Source organism: Pomacea canaliculata, linkage group LG2 (genome assembly GCF_003073045.1).
Source record: "Pomacea canaliculata isolate SZHN2017 linkage group LG2, ASM307304v1, whole genome shotgun sequence".
In the NCBI taxonomy this organism is placed as follows: Eukaryota; Metazoa; Mollusca; class Gastropoda; order Architaenioglossa; family Ampullariidae; genus Pomacea; species Pomacea canaliculata.
In genome coordinates this window covers 17,100,174-17,124,207 of record NC_037591.1, presented here as the reverse complement: position 1 = coordinate 17,124,207, position 24,034 = coordinate 17,100,174, and the positions used below count along the sequence as shown (strand labels likewise).

Here is a 24,034-nt window from a genome sequence, read left to right as displayed (position 1 = left end):
AGCACTAATCTCTTCCTCTCGCTCTACGTCTCTCACCCTTTCTCTTGTCTGTCCTTGTGGTGCGGTCATAAAGTGTACATTTCTCTTCCGCGATCTTTTTCTTTCTTTGTTTTTCTCTCTTTCCGTCTCTCCCACACTTTCTCGTGGCCTTGATCTTGTGGTGTGGCCATAAAGTGATCACCAACAAGACAGGATTGTGAATTCGAATATCGCTTCTAGGTCATGTGATTTCTCTGTGGCACTGGCTTGCCCCTGATGACTCGTAGCACATCTAAAAGACCAAACCTCTCCGTCTTTTACATAGGTCATTCTAGTCTGTGCCTTTACCTGATATCCGCTCAGTTAAGCAGATTGGGGGTGGGGTGAGTCCGCGCGACCTTAGCCCGCATAAATACTATCGCGCACTTGAACTGGCCTAGCAAACTTATGCAGAATGCATGTCGCAGAAATTCAATATTAATTATTGTTCGACTTTAAACAAATTTGTTTCACAATTATCTGGTTCTTGGAAAGCTGTGCCTCTTAGTGCTACGCCACACTTCTTCAGCCACCAAAACCTCATAAAGTCTTGTTGTTGAAGTTGTCCTGATGAGAACCATTTAAAATTTTTCAGAATTATAAAATGTCAAAGTTACTTGCTGCTGTGGATAAAGAAGACTATGTAACCCGCACAAATAGGTCAGTGAAACCAAAAACAAGACTGCGTATGTAACCCTTATAAATAGGACGGTGAGGCACGAGACAAAACTCAATCTCTGCATTCTTAGGACATGGAGAGATTGTAAACATTGGCTAATAAAACCTGAGACTGATATCAAAATAGGTTTGCAAATTTAGCAATCTCTAATCAGACTAAGGATGAAGAAAGATGATTTATCAATAAAAGCAAAAAAGGTCCATATGATTAATCTTCATAATGAAGTATTTTGGGCTGTATTCTTTGTGTATGGATTAGAATAAGCAAGGAAAATGTGTTTGGTTTGATGGAACCTTCATTTCATGAAAAGGGCCATATCATTTCCAGACGAGATGGCCCCTGGACACCTCATTTTGAAATTCTAGAATGACGCGTTTCTTATAGGTTATCGTTTATTACAGTTACCGGTAAAGCCAAACATACGGATGCTTTTACAACTGTTCGGGTGCCACACCAAAGTTTATCAATTAACAAAGACACGACCATTAAAACAAACTTTGAACGGACAACTCATCGATTGGATTCGAATTTTTCGTCGTCTCACTTCTTTCACTTTTCTTTCAATGTAAACTCCATATTTTCACACACACAGACACACCACGAAACTAGGATCAACATTCCTACGAGTGATTATAATTGTATAATTTTTATTTCCAAAAATAATAGAATCTTCCTCATTTCTCCTCTCGCACAAGACCTGACCTCTCCTCAGCGTCCTTACTGAACATCAAACATCAATTGCACTGATTATTTTGATACGTTTTATCACATTAACATGCAGAAAATGTCACGGAAAAAGTGTCACATTCTATTTGGGCGTCTTGAAATCATCGTTTTTCTGTTCAGCAAACACTTATTCTTGTCAGTCATTCTCTTTATTATCGCTTATAAAGAATTGGCTATTGAAACTATATCATTCTAAATGCCTATTAATGATGATGGCGACAAGCAACAACACACTCGATAATAGGAATGTGCGTCACTAGGTGGCGTTGCAGTTCAATACTTTTCTTCGTTCCGTTTTCTGATCATTACAGTCTGTCCTCAATGCCGTCCCACTCATCACTGAAGTCTGCTGTTGGTTGCTGCAACACATTAGCATTTGTTCCTTCCAGGTCCTTATGTTTTGTATCCACGAAAAGAAATACTGTTTTGTAAAGCAGACATCATCTGAACCAGGTAACACACTGTTGTGGTCTGGGAGTGGAGACACATGCTGGTTGTCATCGCAAGGACAGGTGAGCACCGACTACAAATCACTTTTCGAAGAATTTGTCTCCATGGCACCAGGTCTTTCCGAACTCCTCTGGGCAGTAAAAGTACCCCCAGGTTACAACACTTTTCTATCAAAATAAGCAGCTTCGGAACAAATGTGACAAGAAAGACGACAGTTTTAGCGATACGCTGGATTTCGAACTACAGACCTTTCGATGAATGAACATGCAAATTGTAGGGCAAACTACATTACAGTAATATAGGACTATAGACCTTTTGATAACATATGAAAGACTGCAAAATATCCCAGCCACCAAGAAAGTTCACTTGCATTTACAATTTTTGAGCAGAATAAATAACCATATGTTTCAGGTACAAATATGCGAGCTGTGAACAGTGAAACAAAGAAAAATATTAGTTGTTCATTGAAGAGATAATGAACACGTAGTGTATTTACAGCTTGACCGTTGTACAATGAAAAGAACAAGAACAGCGTGTAAAATTAATAATGTTAAAAAGGATCACAAGTTTGATTAGGCGGTTTATTGATTGCCTCTTAATGTTGCCACAGCACTGCTAAAATAATAAAGGCACAGTAACAGCTTCTTGTAATCGTAACAGCCACAGAATAGTAGATACAAATAAACATGGTCCCGAACACAGCTTCCATCTTACAATCTGAGTCTCTTCTCCCAAGGGCACTCCTGGATTTCTTCCTCTCACTCGGAACATTCAGTGAATTGAGGACTAGCGGAATATTTCTTTGGAAGGCAAGATCATGTTTATACTGATAAAAGTGCATAGAAGAGATTATTGACAGGGAGGGTCATATGTTTATTTTTTGAAAAAAATTTTAAATTAGATTTTCAACTGTTTGCTAAAAATAAATTTAAAAAAAATGTCTTGAATAAATAAACGTGTATTATTGCTCATTTCCAATTTATTATGCAATAAAACCATTACAACCCTGCTTTACCATTTCACTGTCGGACGCCTTATTTCATGATAATAAACAAATATTGTTGAAGAAACATGTTATTTTTAATAAAATATGCTGCTGCTGGTTGTATAAATGACATTATAATTATGTATTAGTATAAAACTAGATACATCATGGACGCACACACCCATATATACGCGCGCCCACACACACACATCGTAAAAGTAATCTCTCTTTCACTCTATCTTGCCCACTCTCCACTTCCAAGGTACCACAGGAAATGTTTAACGACAAGAACACAACGGAATGATTTGGCAGATCATCAAACAATCATCCATGATATCACGTGTTACAGGCATCGTCAGGTTGCATATTAGCATCAATTGATAGCATCGTAGGTATGACAAGGCACTGGCTAATTATATGCTGAGAACTTGAATTAAGCAACTCCCAACACACTGGCACTGTCAGCATGAAGACATGGAACATCAACCACATGAAACAGTCACGATGCCAAAAGGTCTTTTGGAAGTGAGGTGTCCAGAACTGTCACTTGTTAACACTTGAATTCGATGACACTTGAGTCTTGTGGGTATAGTTAGACGGCGATAGCAATGAACTGTGGTGGTTTAGAGATGCTTAAGACAAAAAGAAAAAAAAATCCAGTCTGTCCTGCGATGGGTTCCTCCAAAGGACAGCACACGATTTAATTTTTTTCCCCAAAAAAACAAACGAACAAAAAAACATTTTTTTAACTTCGCTTCGAACTTGCTGTCGACAGTCAGAACTGTAGGTGTCGATGTTTTGCTGCTGAGACACAAAGTCCAACCATTTCGAAAATAAACATACATAATAACGAGTTTATTCCGACATGTGTTCAAACGTTTTGACCACCAGCAGGAGAACAGGCGCCATAGTTCTGTGTCACAGAAGGTACACGTGTAGGTCATGGATGCCCTTCTGACATCCACACAGGACATTGCACACGTTGCCTGACAGTGCCATTCTCATCGCCCCATGCACGATTTGGTCGAAGGGCAAGAGGTTTTAATGCACTTTTTAGTCTCAGGACTTTTCATTAATAAAATCCAGAAGGACTTTCAAGCCATGGAATCTGGATGTTGCCGAGGAGGCTGTGAACAAAGAGGAAAGGTAAAGTTAACGGAGACCATTAACGGCGTTATAGACATGTTTTAAGGAATTCGACTTTTACTTTGATTTTTTTTAATCTCGTATTATTTTTACCGAATCCCAAAAGGAAAACACAACAAGATATGTGAATCTGTCACTCGTATAAATATATAATCGAAAATGGCGTTGGTAATTTATCTCAGCTCAATGACCTGAAGGTAAATACTCACAGTAAAAGCTGGATTCGGCGTTTCTGTAACCTGAGGCCTCTGGATCTCAAACTGTCGAAAACAAGATGCAATTTTAATAGAGGAGGAAACACGTGTGTGTATGAGAGAGAGAGAAATTGTATAGATTTTGATTCCCGCGTCTGGCAATGGATTCAACAAATATCTTATGGAAATGGCTGTAAAAATAAAACAATTATCTTCAACTGATAATGGATGTATCTATATAGCTGTTGTCACAAATCTGCCTCGGGATGGAATCCAACATAAGACATCACTTTATCCGTGCAATCTATATCTGTTTTGTGAGTTACCCAGCGGACTATATTTTTTTGAGGATCAAGACTAAAATCTGTTTTAAAAAAAATTACCAGCCTGGTGTCTACGATTTATGCACCCCTTCACTCATTAACGTGTGCCATTTGTTTGCCGACATCAACCCACTGTCTGCACCCAGTGCTTACCTCTCGATGAGGCTCCAAGAGATGGAACATGTATTCCCAAGAGAAGGTGGATGCTTCTGCTCTGTCGCTTTCTTCTACATATGCTCCCTCTGTGAAAAAGAAACATCATAAATATAATTTTAGTTGAAACTATGCGCAGGACCAAACATGCCCGCTTCAGTATCCGCTGTCAACGTTGATTACATTCTGTCTTCAAATTCACTTTTTTTCGCTTATGATGTTAGCAGCACATATAGATACAAAAATAACGCTTGTTTTTTTTTAAATCCGGGTGCATTTATATCTCCCTTTTTATATTTATATAATTAGAAAGCCAGGAAGAAGGGTGTAGATCTCTATCCACCTAAAAACACCTGTGCAAATATTGGGAGCTGTCGGACACATGGCAAGTAGCACTGACCTGGACGGACATTGTCGTACCAGGGCGAGGCTGCAAAGTCCGAGGCCCGCCGGAGCTGAACTCTCTTCAACAGCTTGCCCTGGCCGCTGGTCTGACTGGTGGCTATTGAGAGGTTGTCTGGTGTGTACATCGACAACCGGTTGGCGGCCCCCCAGCTGCCCTTGGGAGCCAACCGGCTAGCAAAGATGCTGTGGAAGCTGGAAAAAGATGTGCACAGAATTCTAATAACAAGTTGTAGCCATTGCATTTTCCTGACCTCCCTAGTCTGAAAAATGAATAAATTGCGAATATTAATGTTTCTTATGCGCATCCTTTCATAGTTTCTTTCTTTATTATTTAAGGCGCAATTTTTGTTCATATAATATATAGACCAAAGCCATACAATCAGATAAAAATATGAATTTATATCTTAGGAGTTTGAGTCAAGATTTTCCCTCAACACCACAATAATAATTAAAGCCCTCCTAGCATATCTTATATAAATCTTATATAATGGTTAATGCACTCTTCACAGATCAGCAGACGCTTGCAGCAAAAATGTGCATCAAACAACCCAAACACTGGATATTTTCTTTCTCTTACTTTATCTCCTTCACACTTTCTAACGGCGACACACTTACTCGTCCGACGCGTCTGACGGAATACTGTGCGCTTTCCGCCGGCGCCGCCTCAGGCAGAGGAAAACGATGACTCCGATGGCGACGATAAGGATGACGAAGAGAGGGATGCCCACACTGAGACCGATGACAAGCTTGTAGGTGTTGCTAGTGTACACGGGGCTGCACACAGATGGCGTCACATGCATGATGGCACGAACATGATGAGAAAGATCTTCAGGGATTCTACAAGAACTGCTGCACAACTAGTTGCTCGATTTCTAGTTTCTGTAAACTACACACCAAACCTCACTGATTACAGGCACTAATTATAATGTGAACTGAGTCACTCTCATCTTAGTGAGCTCACAACGCTCACAGACCTCTGCTACACTCCTCTCAGTCACGTGACCCAGTAACCCTTTGACACCATTAACCACAAGAGGTTCTCGCCTAGATAAGATGCAGGGTTTAAATCAACAGAAGTTTAAAGAAAACTCCTCACCTGCACTGAGGTATGTTGTCTATCGCCTCACATGTGTAGGAATCATTGCAGCTGCGGATCATGTAAAAGGTGTCGCAGACCTCTTGATGTTTACTGACTGTCATAAAAATTACAATGGTCCAAGTAAGATAAACAATAACATATCATTGACAGGTTCTGTTTTTCTAAGAGTATCGTGGAAATATGACAGTTTACTCTTTTGTTTCATTTGTATCTGACTGTTATAATATTGAGAAACATTTACTTTTGCTGGTATGGTAGTCTGCGGAATGTTTCGTGATAAACGAATCATAAGTTCATAAACTGAAATGGTGACATAAACTAGAATGCCAATCGCTCAACAGTCCTGGAAACAACACGAGCAGCGTTCAGAGCAGTTCCTGATCCTTGTTGGCATCCTAGTCGACTTTTCTTACCTACATTGTTGTTATAGAGAACTTCCTTCAAGGGTACGAGAGTGTTGTTGACAGGCAGGCTGTCTTTGTTGGCCAGGTCTTCTATCGCCCTGGCAGCATGTCCGTCTGTCAGGCTGGCCCAGTTATCAGCAGACTTCAGCTGATTCGGGTCCATATACAGCAAACCATCCACCTTGACGCTGCCATTGCTGGAGGAAAAACAAGAGAAGCGATGAAATGTTGAGGAGCTGACGAAAAGGTCTGTATGACGATGGTGTTTACTTTCAATAAACAGTGACAGTGAAAGTATCATCATCGAATATTTTATCTGGCAATCTGTTGTTTTTCTTTGATTGACATCTAGAAATGAAGTCGTGTCAGGTTCAAAAAAGGTTCTTGAGTATTTCGCGATGGGAGAGGAAGCTCATGCAGCTGTGTGTTGTGATTACAAAGACAAGGTAGATACTGTAATGATAAATCCAAGTAGCCAGACTTAACATTTGTGTAAGTGCATGAGTTCGTGGAGTGAGCGTGCATGTGTATGATTGGGTGCAGGCGCGTCTGTATTTGTGCGTTCGTGCATGTGGGTGGGGGAGAGCGGAAAAGAGAGGGAAGAAAGATAAAGAATAAGACAATGAAAATTTGATACGTACCTTAAGAGGAGGATGACATAATCTTTGAATAAACCTGAAGTAGAATTTTTCCAGAAGGCGACGAGCTGCGACCCGAACAAAGTTGAAGAAGTCGTTATAAAGGTGAAAAGAATCGTTTAGGCTGATTATTTTTAAAGAATACAGCTGAGATTTTGTTTTATCTGCAATTGAGGGTGTGTGTGTGTGGTTGTGCACTTGCATGTCTGGGAAGAGCAAATTTCAACATCTTTGAATATTTATCTACATATATTTCCCTTGTGTTGGGGAGATACATCGATTTTATCACTAAAAGGCCACGTGATTAAATCTGTTGCTTATCTTAACGGTCTACTTCCATTTTTCCTTCTCCTTCCAACATTATTCATCAAAATCAAAGATTACAAACCAGCGCACACCATTAAAAATTAAGTAAAATAACATAAAAGTCGGCTCACAGCATCATGGATTATCCTCTTCAAATTTTGGTATTTGGCAGAGTTATTGTTGGACAAATCGTATGTCTCCTCAAATATGAAGACTGCCGTCACACGGTAGGTCCTCTCTGGCACTGCACACAGACACGTGGTTTCTAATAACATGTTCCTAAATAAACACATGAGAATATTCAAAGTGATTAAGTAAAAACAAACTCTAGCTGACCTTCTGTAAATACTGTCCCGACCAAGTAGTAAATAGTTGCCCCAAAAGATGACATTAATTATTGATGATTACGTGACAAGGATTGATTACAAAAGAGCATCAGACAGACAAAGCTTTTCAAACAAACTGACTTTACACAGGAGCAGGTGGCTTGTAAATGCTTACACAAACACTGGCCAGAAGTGTTGACGTAGTCGTCTTTGCAAAGACAGGTGTAAGAGCCGTCTGTGTTACTGCAGATGGTGTTGGACACATTGCTACAAGCGTTCCGCTGGCACTCGTTGATGTCGGTGTCACAGTTCGCACCTGTCCAACCTGTCTTACACGTGCAGGTGCCGCTGACTGGGTTGCAGCTGTTGGTGTTGTTTAGTTTACACGCACAGTTGGACGCACAATTTACCCCATATTTGAAGCTTGGGCAAGCTAGAAAAAAAAAAATCAATGTCTTAATGTTAACATCATCAGCTTGCATATATCCACAGTCTGAAGCATCAATACCTGTTTATTGCTTGTCAAACATTTTCTTCTTACTAGGATAGAAAACATCACTAAACAAACACAACTACACGGTAGGTGTTTTGCAGAAGACAACACTATACCAACAGGTTCGTGCCAACACATAGCAACTGATAACAACGGCAGCAGTAGCAGCAATGGCAGATGTCAAAGTTTTCGTTATACCGAGACATTTCCCATCCTTGTAGCGCACAAACGGAAACAGGTCTTGGGGGAGGGGGGGGGGGCAAAGAATTTTTAACTTTGAAGTGTAAGCAGCCCCTTTTGTTGTTGTTGTTGTTGTTGTTGTTGTTGTTGATCACACTTAATGTCTGCATTCTACAAATGATCAAACAACATCTGATGGTGGCTGTGAGGTAACGGCGCATTTTGCTTGTAGGCATTTAAAAGGATAGAAACCGAGCAAGCCGAGTTATTTTTATATAAACGTGGATAATATCGATCAAGAGTTGACAAAAACGTTTAAGGTTTAATGGTAAAATATTTCTCTAATATTATTTAACTTTAAGTGATTTGGACCAATTAGTGTTTAATTTTTTTGTAATCTTCAACTATACACAAAATGTAACACTTAATTTATATTATGATGTTTCAGACAATTTTTTTTAGGATCTTGTATATTACTTGAAGAGACGAATTAAAATACAAACAGGTTTCTAAAAAAAATCTGTAATTACGATAATGATAAATCAATATCAAACAAATTTTATATTGATTTCAAGAAAAGGAAATAAATACATAGAAAGCGTTCTACAAAGAAGTTTCTTTTCCGAAAATGCCTGTCGATGTGTCGTTGAACTGACCTTGACATGTGACGTTGTCAGGTAGAAGGAAACTACCCGGATTACAGCTGCACGAGAAGGAATTGTTGAGGTTTGTGCAATTGCCGTTTCCACATGGACTGCTTTGACATTCATCAGTGTCTGCAATGAACCATGAAACAGTTAGAAACATTCTTTTTCACCAAACATTTACAAAGTATAAAGTTTGACGGACAGCGGATGAACGAAGTCACATGACTGTCACCTACCTATGCAGTTTATTCCATCTGAGGTCAGAGTGTTGCCAGGATTACAGTAACACTCCTCTGTCAAATTGCGGATTGCGCATCCTTGGCTACAGTTCTTGGAGGTGCACTGAGTCTTTGCTACACAGACAACCACATAGTCAAACATCAACAGCGTGCGAGTGCACGGACACACAATATCTTGTAGATAATGTGTTTAAGTTAAACCGATTGAACTCACTGGTGAACGTAACAAAGTAACAAATAAATATTAACAGCAAGCGATAAGGGGCTTACGCAGACACAGGCTGGAGTTGTCGATGTAACCGTCATTGCAAATGCACTTGAAGGAGCCCACTGTGTTGCTACACCAGGACTGGCTGATGTTTGTGCAAGGACTGTATGCACATTCATTCAAGTCATCGTCGCAGGTGGGTCCGGTCCATCCCGGCTTGCACGTGCAGCTGCCATTAACCGGGTCACAGCTCACAGACTTGTTGATGTTACACGTGCAGTTAGAGGAGCAGTCTTTGCCGAACGTGCCTCTTGGACATTCTAGACAATCAAGGTGTCAGGTAAAGTGACTGAACAATGTCAAATAAAACTGATGTTACATTTAAACAAAGATACTTCCATTATGTTGACTTTGCTACGTGGCCATATGAGCGAAGGAACAGTGTCCTTATGAATGTATAATCTTAACGCCAAATATTAGTAAACAACAAAACAAAACAAAACCTGATGGTATTTACTTTCTCTACATAGAAACACAGTCAGAATGTTGTGTGCACAGAAAATAAATAAAAGTTAATCGAAAACACATGTTCTAAGAAAGAAAGCTGTAGATATACAAGAAAAATCAGTGGAGGAAAAGTAGCATAGTTTCCATGACAGTAGAAGAACGAGGATGATGATGAAGAGTGTATACTCACGAGTGCATTGGCCAGAAGAATTGTAGAAACCGACTTTACACAGGCAGCTGTAAGACCCGTCTGTGTTGCTACAGTTGCTGTTGGACACGTTACTACAGGCGTTCAGATTACACTCATCCACATCCAGATCACAGTTGACACCTGTCCAACCTGTCTTACACGTGCACGTGCCGTTGACAGGGTCACAGCTGAGTGTCTTACTTGCTGTACACGTGCAGCTGGATGCACAGTTTGTCCCATACTTGAAGCTTGTGCAGGCTAGAATAAAAGTGTAAGCAAATATTTTAAACAAATCATGGTGTGTTAAATAAAAGCTGCAGATATAAGACACAAATCTCTGGAAGAAGCAAAGACTGTTTCCGTGACAGTAGAAGACAGAAAGAAAATGATGAAGAAAGAAAAAAGAATAGTGAAGAAAGTATACTCACGAGTGCATTGGCCAGATGAATTGTAGAAACCATCTTTACACAGGCAGCTGTAAGACCCGTCTGTGTTGTTACAGTAGCTGTTGGACACGTTACTACAGGCGTTCAGAGTACATTCATCCTCATCCAGATCACAGTTGACACCTGTCCAACCTGTCTTACACGTGCACGTGCCGTTGACAGGGTCACAGCTGACTGTCCTACTTGCTGTACACGTGCAGCTGGATGCACAGTTTGTCCCATACTTGAAGCTTGTGCAGGCTAGAATAAAAGTGTAAGCAAATATGTTGGCATAAAGTGACAACTCTTCTGTTTTCTTTCGCGTTCCAGAGATTCTGTGTGTCAGACTTTATTTGTTAATTACAAAACAAGTGACCAGTACAAATAGTTTAAGCTATTGTAGCAATAACTAAGTAAAGCACACGTGTATATTTTCCTCAAAAGACTGCATATAACTTACACTAAGTGAATACAAAGTTGAAATTGTGAAATTGAATTTTTCTATCCAAAAGACCTGTCGGTGTCGTGGCTGAACTTACCTTGACATGTGACGTTGTCAGACTGAAGGAAACTACCCGGACTACAGCTGCACGTGTATGAACCATTGAGGTTTGTACAGCTGCCGTTAACACATGTACTGTTCAGACATTTGTTAATGTCGACGTTACAGTTTGTACCGTTCCATCCCTGCCTGCATGTGCAGGTACCCGTAACCGGATCACATGTCTGGGTGTTGGTGACGTCACATGTGCAGTTGAAAGCACAGTCTTTCCCGTACTTGAAACGTGAGCAGGCTGCACAATAATGTGTCAAATTTGAAAGCTTCTCCAAAGAATAAAAAAAGTTTTACTCCTAGTACATGTAGTGTGCTTACGATGTGAATAAAGCAATTGAAAACTCTTGCTACGAAATGATTGTGAAGCCTGAGCAGATTGTCATAATGTTGGAAAGCAATTGCTTTCTAAAGGCATAAGTTCATATTTATGCAGGTTACAGAAAAAATTCTGATATTGATTGATTAATTGATGATTAAGAAACAAATTTTATATTGAATTCAAGAGGTGAGAAAGAGAGATTTAGAAATTTATACAGTTTGCCTTTTGCACGAACTTACTTTGACATGTGACGTTATCAGGCTGAAGCACACTCCCTGGACTACAGCTGCACGAGAAGGAATTGTTGAGGTTCGTGCAATTTCCATTTACACATGGAGTGCTTTGACATTCATCAATGTCTGCAATGAACCGTGGAACAGTTAGAAACAGGTTTCTCCAAATATCTTAAAGTATCTATTTAAACTTTAATTTTACAGTTATTTAGTTCTTCCCGAACTATAGTTTATTTGAAACTTTAGCTTCAGGCAAACATTTTAATTTACATTACGACTTTTGTTCCGCCAGAGAACGGTTACTTTTAAATTGCTCTTACCTTGACATGTGACGTTGTCAGGTCGAAGGAAACTACCCGGACTACAGCTGCACGTGTATGAACCATTGATGTTTGTACAGCTGCCGTTAAGACACGGACTGCTCAAACATTCGTCGATGTCGACGTTACAATTTGTACCGTTCCATCCATGCTTGCATGTGCAGTTACCCGTAACCGGATCACACGTCTGGGTGTTGGTGACGTCACAGGTGCAGTTGAAAGCACAGTCTTGCCCGTACTTGAAACGTGAGCAGGCTGCACAATAAGGTTTCAAATTTCAAATCTTCTCAAAAAAAAAAAAAAAAAAGCATTTTTCCTCATAGTGTTCTCGTAATATGTATGGAGCAGTTGCAAACTCTTTGTATGTAACGATTGTGAAGCTTGAGCAGATTGTCAAGATGTTGGAAAGTACTAGCCTTTTAAAGGCATAAGTTCATATTTATGCAGGTTACAGAAAAAAATCTATGATTATGATGATGATGATTATGATAATTATTATGATTATTAAGAAATGGAGAAATTCATACAGTTTGCCTTTTGCACAAACTTACTTTGACACGTGACGTTATCAGGCTGAAGCGCGCTCCCTGGACTACAGCTGCACGAGAAGGAATTGCTGAGGTTTGTGCAATTTCCGTTTACACATGGACTGCTTATACATTCATCAGTGTCTGCAATGAACCGTGGAACAGTTAGAAACAGGTTTTTCCACATATAAATGTAAGAAGTTCATAGTTTGATGGACACAAAGAATGAACCAATCCCCATGGTTGACACTCACCTATGCAGTTTATTCCATCTGAGGCCAGAGTGTAGCCACGATTGCAGTAACACTCCTCTGTCACATTGCGGATTGCGCATTCTTGGGTACAGTTCTTGGAGGTGCACTGAGTCTTAGCTACACAGACAACCACACAGTCAAACATCAACAGCGTGCGAGTGCTAGGACGCATACATGCAACATCTTGTTGTAATGTGTTTAAATTAAACAGATTGAACTCACTGGTGATGTAACAAATAAATATTGACACCAAGCGATAAGGCGCTTACGCAGACACAGGCTGGAGTTGTCGATGTAACCTTCATTGCAAATGCACTTGAAGGAGCCCACTGTGTTGCTACACCAGGACTGGCTGATGTTAGTGCAAGGATTGTATGCACATTCATTGAAGTCATCGTCGCAGGTGGGTCCGGTCCACCCCGGCTTGCACGTGCAGCTGCCATTAACCGGGTCACAGCTCACAGTCTTGTTGATGTTACACGTGCAGTTAGAGGAGCAGTCTTTGCCGAACGTGCCTCTTGGACATTCTGGACAATCAAGGTGTCAGGTAAAGTGACTGAACAATGTCAAATAAAACTGATGTTACATTTAAACAAAGCTACTTCCATTATGTTGACTTTGCTATGTGGCCATACGAGCGAAGGAACAGAGTCGCAATGAATGAAATATTAGTAAACAATAAAACAAAAAAAACCTTGATGGTATTTACCTACTGTACAAAGAAACACAGTCGAAATGTCGAATTCACACACACAACAACAACAACAACAACAACAACAACAACAACAACAACAAAACAAATAAAAATAAATCGAAGACACATATTCTAAGAAAAAAAGCAGCTGGATGCACAGTTTGTCCCATACTTGAAGCTTGTGAAGGCTACAAAAAAGTGTAAGCAAATATGTTGGCATAAAGTGACAGCTCCTCTGTTTTCTTTGGAGTTCCAAAGAATCGATGTGTCAGACTTTATTTGTGGATTGTTGAACAAGTGTCAGCAATAAATACTTAAAGCAATTGAACCAATAACATAGTAAAGCAGACGTTTACCTATTCCACAATAGACTGTATATAACTTACATTAATAGAAAATAAATGAAAAGAAGTTTTTCCCCCCAAAAGACCTGTCGATGTCGTGGCTGAACTAACCTTGACATGTGACGTTGTCCGGCTGGAGGAAAGTACCCGGACTACAGCTGCACGTGTATGAACCATTGAGGTTTGTACAGCTGCCGTTAACACATGGACTGTTCAGACATTCGTCAATGTCGACGTTACAATTTGCACCGTTCCATCCCTGCTTGCATGTGCAGTTACCCGTAACCGGATCACATGTCTGGGTGCTGGTGACGTCACATGTGCAGTTGAAAGCACAGTCTCGCCCGTACTTGAAAGGTGAGCAGACTGGATGGAAGCAACAATTCAATTTTTTTTTAGACTGGGGGTATATTAAACCATTAATATGCCGATAAAACTGCTTTGAAGTCTTAAGTCCTAATATTATGGACTTAGTATCCTCCAAAACTTAAATTTAACAGTTATTTAGTTCTACCAGAACTACAGTTTGAAACTTTAGCTCGAGGGAAACATTTAATTTATACATTACAACGATTTTTTTTCTGCCAGAGTATAGTTTTAAATTGCTCTTACCTTGACATGTGACGTTGTCAGGCTGAAGGAAACTACCCGGACTACAGCTGCACTCGTACGAACCATTGAGGTTTGTACAGCTTCTATTACCACATGGACTGCTCAGACATTCGTCGATGTCGACGTTACAATTTGTACTGTTCCATCCCTGCTTGCATGTGCAGTTACCCGTAACCGGATCACACGTCTGGGTGTTGTTGACGTCACAGGTGCAGTTGAAAGCACAGTTTTGTCCGTACTTGAAAGGTGAGCAGGCTGGATGACAGGAATCATACGTTAGATGCAAAATTAAATTGTTTAAAATATTTGTATTGTTATTTTAAATTTCAAGTAGAAGGACTGACATTTGTACTTATGTTATAAGTTCGAGAAGGTTTTTTCTTTAAAGCTATACTGACCTACACATGTGACGTTGTCAGTGAGGAGACCACTACCCGGATTGCAGTTGCACGAGAATGAACCATTTAGGTTTGTGCAGCTGCCATTTACACACGGATTGCTTAGGCATTCGTCAATGTCTTTGTCACAGTTTGCTCCTGTCCATCCCTGCTTGCATGTACAGCTGCCAGTAAATGGATCGCACGACTGACTATTGTTGACGTCACACTGGCAGTTGGAAGAACACCCGAACCCGTACTTGAAGGCCGAGCAGACTGTAATCAGATTCCAGGAAAGATTACTTTTTTTTTTAATTCCCTCGAGCGTTAGCAATATATATATAGTATAATGCAAGCTTCGAAAGAAGTTTTTGAGTCATTGTAGATATATGAGCAGTGTTTCTTGACTGAAGAAAGGAAAAAGAACGGTCTTTGCTTTAATGACTCAATAATAAAATTTTAAAAGAAATTTTCTATTTGTAGCAGCCACTTTATGATTTTTCTACACGGGATATTACGGGTATTTGAGTGATAGATCCTGCCGTGCCACTCACCTGTACATGTCTGACCAATCATGGAGTAGCCAGCCTTACAGCTGCAGTTGAAGCCGCCGGGATAGTTGTTACAGTCTTCACTGGTTCTGTTACAAGTGTTGAGGTCGACGTATAAACATTCGTTGATGTCTGTTGATAAAATGTCGATAGAAACCAATGAAGTCCTCGCAGATGTCACATATCTCATGACCTATGACTAAGTTATTATTGACTTTAACGTTTGTATTATTAACTCCAAGCAAAACACTATTCTTACGGATCTTCTTGTCTACCTTTTCTTTCTTTCGTTCTCTGCCTTAGTATTTTGTTTCTACTTTAACCCTTCCTGACAGCGCATTCTTGAGAGAGATTTCTGTAAACAAATTTTGAAAGTAAAGGAATAAAATTAGATGACATCATCGTCGATTCACGAGCTTTTCTCTCACCTGTACAGTTGTCTCCAGGTGATGGTCGCGCGTAGCCACTAAGGCAGTCGCAAGAAAATCCACCTGCAAAATTCCGGCACACCTCGTTTGCGTCTGCTCGGCAGGTGTCTGTCTTGTTACACTCATTGATGTCTTCTGAACAGCTGGAGCCAGTCCAGTACTTGGAACACGTGCACTTGCCAGTGACGTCATCGCAGTCCACAGTGTTGCCTCTTTCGCACGCGCATTCGTTGGCGCACTCCTTTCCGTAGTGAGTTGCGTCACATGCTGCAAGAAGCAGACGACAGTGAGATTTGCTCTTGTGTCTCAGTTAGCCAATATGCAGGACACTAAGGAGTGAGATACAACTTTGACAATGCACTCCAATTAACTCATGTCTTAGCAAAAGAAAGGAAGGAATGCAGAAAAAAGAAAAAACCAGAGAATAATTAAAGAAGTGGATGCAAAAAAAGACAATAAAATTGTTGAATCAATACACAGATGTTTAAAAAAAACCCTGTAAATACTTACGAATGCAGCTGTTGGAGTATGTAAAGAAGCCTTCAGTGCACACACATCTGTAGGAACCCGGTGTGTTGTGACATTTTGCATTATTGCCCGTGATGTTACAGTTGACAACCGCACACTCGTCCACGTCACTCTCACAGTTGTCTCCGGTCCACCCCGGCTTGCACATGCAAATGCCAAAGACTGGGTCACAGCTCTCAGTACTGTTGGTTAGGCACGTGCAGTTGGATGCACAGTTCTCTCCATGTCGGTCTTTCGGACATGCTGAGTGACATGAGAACAATAATTTATAAAATCTGTTTTTTTAAAACAGAATTCGTACAAACATTTATGTGTCTGTGAATAATTAATGATTTAACTGCTTATCCTTGTATAAAAATATTTCTTATATAACGCTTGCGACGTTTGTTCAGTTTCTGCCACGAAAATTGCAGACAAACTGAACTAACTGACTTACAAAATAATTTGTTTTTCAGAAAAGACTTTGGGAAAGGACTTACCTTGACATGTAACCTTGTCCGGCAGCAGAAAGGTACCCCTAGTACAGTTGCATGAAAAAGAACCGTTCAGGTTTGTGCAGTTGCCGTTAACACATGGGTTGTTCAGGCATTCGTTTATGTCTGGAAAATAAAGTATACAGAACTATCAACAAACTGATCTGGTGATAATCCAACATCTCAATCCAGCATCTCGACCTAATGTGGGGCAGGAATTCATTGATCACTTTTCATGATCACAGAGAGAATAAATGTTAAGTGTTGGAAACAATGAAACTAGCGATGTCGCTGATCCGAGGTTTAGGCAAGGTAAAGAGATAAAGCGAGAATATTTTTAAAGACTAGGGGGTCCTTTACAGAGACAAACACCGTCCACTGACCTTCACAGTTGAAGTTATCAGCTGCCAGTTGGTAGCCTTGTGGGCAGAAACAGGTTTCTCTGGCGTTGACCACCCGACAACCATAGCTGCAGTTTGTGGAGGTGCACTGTATTTTCACTGCAGACGAACAAGCACGCAAACACACACACACAGACACACAATCATACCTTAGTCTTAATTACGTTTTAAGCAAAGTACAAGAAAATGGAGTAAGGAACATGAACACAGCACGACAGCAGAAGAGAAAGACAAAAGCTGGAGTTACTCTAGGTTAACCGTGCAAAGAAAAAAATAAAGAAGGAAGGAAATGAGTGAAGCACAAACCTAGTGTGACCAAAACAAAATCACAGCAACATCCAGAAGGACAGAAATAAGCGAGAATGTCAACACAGTAAAGCCGGGAAAAGAAGAAACCGTCATGGACAAAAGTTATTCACCACGTGTTGCGGTGGTCCAACTGGTTTCACTGCCCTGTACTTACCATCGCACGTGCGGTTGGTGATGTTGAGGACAAAACCGTCGTAACACTCACAGGCGAAGCTGCCGATTGTGTTGCGGCACACCTGGGAACACTTGCCAACCTGCAGGCACTCGTTGATGTCTGTAACAACGATAGCAGAGATGATGATGATGATGCCGGTCTCACCAGCACGAGGGAAATTGGGAAAATGGTGTTTTACACCGAGCCAACTAAGGCTATATCACGGCAAGGCAACCACCCTGTAAACATCACCAGCACGAATAACTCATTTCTTCCGTTATCCCAGTAAAGGTCCCAGTGTCTTCGACCAGCTCACCAGGCCAGGCGTCCCCATATTCACAGTACAGGCGTCCCCATATTCACCAGTATATACGTCCCCATATTCACCAGTACATATGTCCCCATATTCACAGTACAGGCGTCCCCATATTCACCAGTACAGGTGTCCACGTATGTGACAACTCACCTACACAGGTGGTTCCATCACTGTAGAAGCCTTCCAAGCAGCTGCAGGTGTAGGAGCCTTCAGTGTTCGTACAGGTTTGATCGCACGGGTTGTTATCACACTCGTTTACATCTGCAAAAGTGACACACGCACACACATAAACACAAACATGCACACGCACGATCGCCGGGAGGGTTACAAACAGTTACGTGGAGGGTCATGTCGCTGTTGCGGCCCACCCAGTGTGTGTATGCGTGCACGCTTGTCAGGTCCCACTCCCCGTATAACACACACACACAGACAGTACTACGTACCTAAACAAAAGCTGCCGTTATCTCTGTTAGAATACCCGGGGTGGCAGACACAGCGGTAGGAGCCCTGAGTGTTGACGCAGTCAGAGTTGGATGGACAGGGGTCGCCGACGCACTCATCCCGGTCCTTCTCGCACCAGGTACCCAGCCACCCGGGGCTACACACACATCCGGTCTTCTTGTCACAGGAACTCGCAACCAGGGGGTTGCAGTCGCACGTGTTGTTGCAGTTCTCTCCCCAGTGATTGGAGTCGCACGCTGCATAGAGACGTTGGCATCAGTAACAGCAAAACATAATGTGACGGTCTAACGGTGGTCGCCGTGAACAATAAACAGTCTTTCTTCAGGTGTTCTGCTATAGAGTGCAAACTGCAGTGACTACAGATATGCAGGGCACAGCGAAATAACAGACCAGAAACAAACACCAACTAGTTATGACAACTGCTGAACATGACAAAGCCAAATAGCAATTTCCAGAAACAAGAAGCAACTGAATGTTGTGGGGATAGATCGTCAGGTATCTAGCAAGTTCACAAACAAGTCATGACATTGTTTACAATCCCCTTCCCTCCTTCACACTCTGCATCTCCCCCTCTCTCTACTCCCCGCAGTAAAGCTGTCTTCTGGTCAGAACTCGATGTACCTTCGCAGGTTCTCTCATCAGAAGCGAGGCTGTACCCGGTCTCGCAGGCGCACTCGTAACTTCCCGGGTGGTTCAAACACGTCTGACTACAGTTGTTGGTGGCGTTGCTGCCACACTCATTGATATCTGAGGATTGGGAAAGAAGGACAAACATAAGACCATTACAATAGTAACGGCAATGAGAACTACAACAACGACATTCTCAAGGTACTTTAAGCAAAGAACGTGTATCACACCATAATGAACAACATCACCAATTCTGACAGGCTTGTTTTTCCTTAAATATTCACACAAACAACCATTTGTTTTTGAGCGAGATTCTCTTGATTTCTGGTTCTGTCACAGACCCTTTAATTTTCTGTCAAAACCTCCATTTCGGAGATCTTGTAATTTTTCTGTTAGGTGTATGTTTATATTTGATACCCTGTAAATTTCAATAATGTTATTATCATTCTATTTCACTTAATATTACAGTATTCTCCTGATGTTCTGATCTGTCAGTCTCTGTTCCCATTAATCTTTTATTTTGAAATCCAAATATATCCCTCATATTGTCTCCCTTATACCGTATCTGTCCTCACCTACGCACTGAACGCCATCTGTCGCCACCTGGTAGCCTCTCATGCAGAAGCACTCCCCTTGGCCCGATGACGTCACATCACACCCATATTCACAAGTGTGATTGGATGTTGTGTTCATATTTTCGCATGGGTCAAAGTCTGTCATGAAGTAAGTAAGCCACAATTAATGTAAATAAATAATGAGAGCGTTAGTATTAACAAATGGAAAACATTTCAAACACACTGCTATGGTCACAAAAGCAGAACTATTTACCGGTCATTTGTTAATTTTTTTATTAATTTACTTTTTTCACAATTTTTGTCTTGTCTTGTCTATATTCATTCTAACTAGTTCTGTCAAAAGGCCAGAAAGCTATTCAAACAGGACCTTTCTTAAAGAAATCTTTACAAAATATGTTTTCTTTGGTTGTATGTACAAAGTTCACTTCCAAAGTTCGGTGATTGTGTTTAGCATTACAACTAAGATAAAATTAATTCTTTTTTACCTTTGACACAGCCTTTCCTGTTGTCTGCCAGGTGAAAACCCATGTGGCACTCACAGTTAGCAGAGCCTGGGAAGTTGTAGCAGAACTGCTCGCAGCGATCGGTTACAGTTTCACATTCATCGATATCTGGTAAAAATAGAAATTAATTAGTTTACCGATTTATTTGATTACTCTGTTTAATGCTGGCAAGTGTATTGTTTCAGTACGTGAAATAACTCGGCATCCCTGTTACCAGAAGACCTCCACCGAGCACCAAAATTAGTGTTAAGGCTACAGAAGATGTTCAGAAGACTGATGGGAAGACCACTGACCCTCGCATTTGTTGGTGTTATTAATGTACATGAAGCCAGGGTTGCAAGTACATTGGAACGTCCCTGGTAGATTCTGACATGACTGTGGGCAGTTGCTGGTGTAAGAGCTGCACTCGTCAATATCTGCAACAACACATGCACCTGAGCTTAATTTTTGTTCTAGAGTTAGGGAGTCAGTCATTTAATTAATCAGCCATTAGGGAGTCAGTGCCGTAAACAGTCCGGAGTTTGGCAAGAGAAATTTGAGCAACTTTTTCTTTTATTGTGTCACTAAAACAGCCTGCTTGAAGACTGAATAAGATGCCATGTTGCAAAACAGTATTGCAAAACTCAAAAGCAGACCGAACGAGCACTGCTCTGAAGATAAAATTGCTCACCGACGCACGTGTTGTTGACCGTGCTATTCACGTAGCCGGGTGGACAGTCGCATTTGTATGAACCATTGGTGTTGGTGCAGATCCACCCCGGGGGACATGCATTGGGCAATGCCTTGCACTCGTCAACGTCAGTTGTACATGTGGGGCCTGTCCAGGCGGTCTGACACATGCAGCCGTGCACCTTGTTGCACGTGCCGCGACCCCGACACTCACACGTCATGTTACAGTTGATGCCGTACTGGTTGGTCGGACACTCTGCGACAGCGACGACATTCTTGTAAACATGTGTGTATGTGTGGGAGAAAGAGAGATATATAGAGAGAAATAAAGATAGAGTGTGTTTCACATCTACACACCTATGCAAGTTTGCTCTCTCAGCCTTAAAATCTACTAAACACGTGACGACATTGACGCTTCCTGGCTGACCTGGTCATACCCTCTCTCTAAATATGCGATTTATCATGCATGTCTACAGATAAGACTTCGGCGAGAGCAAGTATAGGTGTGATATTGCCATACACAAGCTTTTTTGTTAATTGCTGTACACACCTACACACGTGACCTTGTCCGAATGCAGCCGGTATCCAGGGAGACAAGAGCAGGTGTAACTACCGTTTGTGTTGACGCACGTCTGTGAACAGATGCCCAGACTGCATTCGTTGATGTCTGCAATAAAACGAAACAAGAATATGAGACAAAGAGAGAAAGAGAGAAAGAGAGGAGGAGAGAAGGAGAGAAAGAGAGAAAGAGAGATGAGCAACAACAAAGAGCGGATGACAAGAGGAGTCGAGGTGCTAAGGACCAACAATGCATCTGATTCATGTTTGTCTTAGGCTTCCTTTACTCACGTTCCTCACATTGAGTACAACACTTATCAAAAGGCTGGAATGAAGCGCTCACAGCGCCCCCTATCGGCACAACCACGCCACCTACCGTCACAAGCTCCTCCTTTGGGGGCGAAGCCGGCTGGACACGCGCACGCAGGAGCACCTGTGGCGTTGGAGCATGCGTACGCGCAGGTGATGTTTGCTGCCTGACACGGATCTTGGGCTGAGGACAACACAACAGTTGACAAACTTACAAATCTCAAATCCTGTCCATCCATCGGTCCCTCTCTACCCCTCCCACCCACTTCAACAAAGAGTCGACCATGTGCATCAGCTGTTACCTTGTATATAGAAACATTAAGTGACACTTGCTTCTTCACTCCTGGCTCACTGTATTGTGTTTGTAGATATTTATAAATATATATAAAGATATATATATTAATATTTATGATAAACAGTTACAAAACAGGTGTTGATTACTTACTTATCATCTTTGAGCACGTGCGTTTGTTCGCGTCCAACTTAAAACCAGAAAAACACTGGCATTCGTAGGAGCCTGCGTTGTTGACACAGTCATGCTTACAGTCGTGTGTATTCTCCGTGCATTCGTCAATATCTGAACAGACAGCCAAACCAACTGTCATAAGCTGTGTAGGCCGTTACAAGCTTCACATGAATGTCACCTTAAAACACGCTATAACAATCGTTGCCATTCATGGGTACACATCACAATTATTGGTCTAATCTCGGCTTGAAAAAAAAAGGAAACAAAGAAAGAAGAAAATATGTTTAAAGAGATAATGAGATTGCCCCTTACTAGTACTATAAGATAATGAGATATACCCATTACCATCAATTTTTACAAGATTGTGAGATCTGCTCTTTACCTTTGCAGCTTCCACCGTCCTGTGTCGAGTACCGATAGCCAGTCTTACAGGTGCAGGTGTAACTACCCAGGGTATTCGAGCATATGCTGTTTGGTAACAGGATGATGTGTTGCTGCATTCGTCGATGTCTGGAGATGTGATAAACAAACAATAAGGCAACGGTCCCTGTAGATAACGAACAACCTAACTTTCTCGCGAGATTTCTCGACCACTGTCCAGTGACGACAAAGGAGACCTCTTCTCTATCAGTTATCCAAAATCACACAGGCATTAAATTTATTTGAAATACTTTCTTGTAATTGGTGAGCCAGAGGAAAGTGGAGTAGTGCATGGAAAACAGAATCAGGTACAGGTGTGCTTACTGTGGACTATCCAGAGACTCCTTAGAGAAACTAATTGAAAATAATGTGTATTTGCAGAAGAGAAAGAAAGAAATTTTCAATGGCTTTATTGTCCCTGAAGATAGAGATACTAATGCTATGTCATATTTTTAAAACTATTTCTGACAACGGTACAGCGTGCAAGAGAAACCTTACTGATAGCAACATTAGATTGAGAAGACTCCACGCGCTGCTGGAGCGCAACTAATGTCACGTGACCTCAGCACGTGCTATAATCTTATGACCAGCGTGTGGCCCTCATCTCAACTTAGCGTAAAGTATTATTCAGTTAGCGGCATGCTGTGCACCCAGTCTCCAACTGCTGCTCACCCAAACACTTGAGGATCGTCTGGTTAAGCAAATATCCTACAGGGCACTCGGTGCAATTGTACCCCGGACTGTTGCGCCCAGCCTTCCGGTGCTCGTCCTCAGGTAGATCAGTGCAGTTCGTCATCAAAGGGCAGGGGTCATCGGCGCAGCCATCGAAATCATCTTCACAATTTTCACCTGCCGACCATAGCAACGCAATGCAATAATTACAACATGCCCTCCTTAACATAGTTATTGGGTGAATGGAAAATAATTTCTGAAATTTTGAAGATCTTACTGCAAAATTATTTAAATTAAGGAACTGCAACTGCTCATAGAAATAAGTATGCATGTCTAGAGGGTAAACAAGAGATTATTTATTTTACAACAGTAAAAAGAAAACATTATTCTAAATATTACTTTTACTGTTATGATGTGGCACACATCCACTCCATGAAAGGGTAATTTTAAAATAATGGATTAGGCTGTCAGACGGGAGGTGGCTTGAAGAGACACGAGAGAACAAAAGAACTTTGGTCGTCGGAGATATACTGGGAGTACATGAGCAGACAGTTGACAGAGATACTCAGGTGCAAAAGCTTGATCTTGACCTATGAGCCGAAGGTCTTGCCACTAGCTATAACCCTTAACCTTGCG

At 41.3% G+C, this 24,034-nt stretch overlaps 1 protein-coding gene across 7 annotated transcripts; it reads right to left on the bottom strand.

Annotated features, from left to right (window-relative positions):
- Positions 1-1,327: 1,327 nt before the first annotated feature.
- Positions 1,328-23,537, bottom strand: LOC112558391 (fibrillin-1-like). 7 transcript variants are annotated; one of them, XM_025228864.1, is made up of 42 exons: positions 23,399-23,537; positions 22,689-22,816; positions 22,286-22,417; positions 21,908-22,024; positions 21,524-21,640; positions 20,975-21,229; positions 20,598-20,720; positions 20,287-20,412; positions 19,802-19,939; positions 19,221-19,346; positions 18,581-18,835; positions 18,288-18,398; positions 17,822-17,941; positions 17,341-17,457; positions 16,964-17,083; positions 16,467-16,727; positions 15,957-16,223; positions 15,532-15,660; positions 14,999-15,253; positions 14,601-14,855; positions 14,100-14,354; positions 13,220-13,477; positions 12,951-13,067; positions 12,721-12,840; positions 12,170-12,424; positions 11,856-11,975; positions 11,281-11,535; positions 10,745-11,002; positions 10,317-10,574; positions 9,682-9,939; positions 9,409-9,525; positions 9,182-9,301; positions 8,028-8,285; positions 7,658-7,770; positions 7,224-7,288; positions 6,592-6,779; positions 6,176-6,272; positions 5,695-5,853; positions 5,075-5,271; positions 4,675-4,763; positions 4,214-4,264; positions 1,328-3,985 (listed from the first exon to the last, which is right to left on the bottom strand). In XM_025228864.1, the coding sequence occupies exons 2-42, from the start codon at positions 22,804-22,806 to the stop codon at positions 3,953-3,955; spliced, it is 6,783 nt and encodes a 2,260-aa protein (XP_025084649.1). In that variant the 5' UTR covers positions 22,807-22,816; positions 23,399-23,537; the 3' UTR covers positions 1,328-3,952. The 7 variants fall into 7 exon arrangements, with proteins under 7 accessions (XP_025084649.1, XP_025084651.1, XP_025084650.1 ...); XM_025228866.1 differs by lacking the exon at positions 10,317-10,574; XM_025228865.1 differs by lacking the exon at positions 14,100-14,354.
- Between the last annotated feature and the right edge of the window lie 497 nt (positions 23,538-24,034).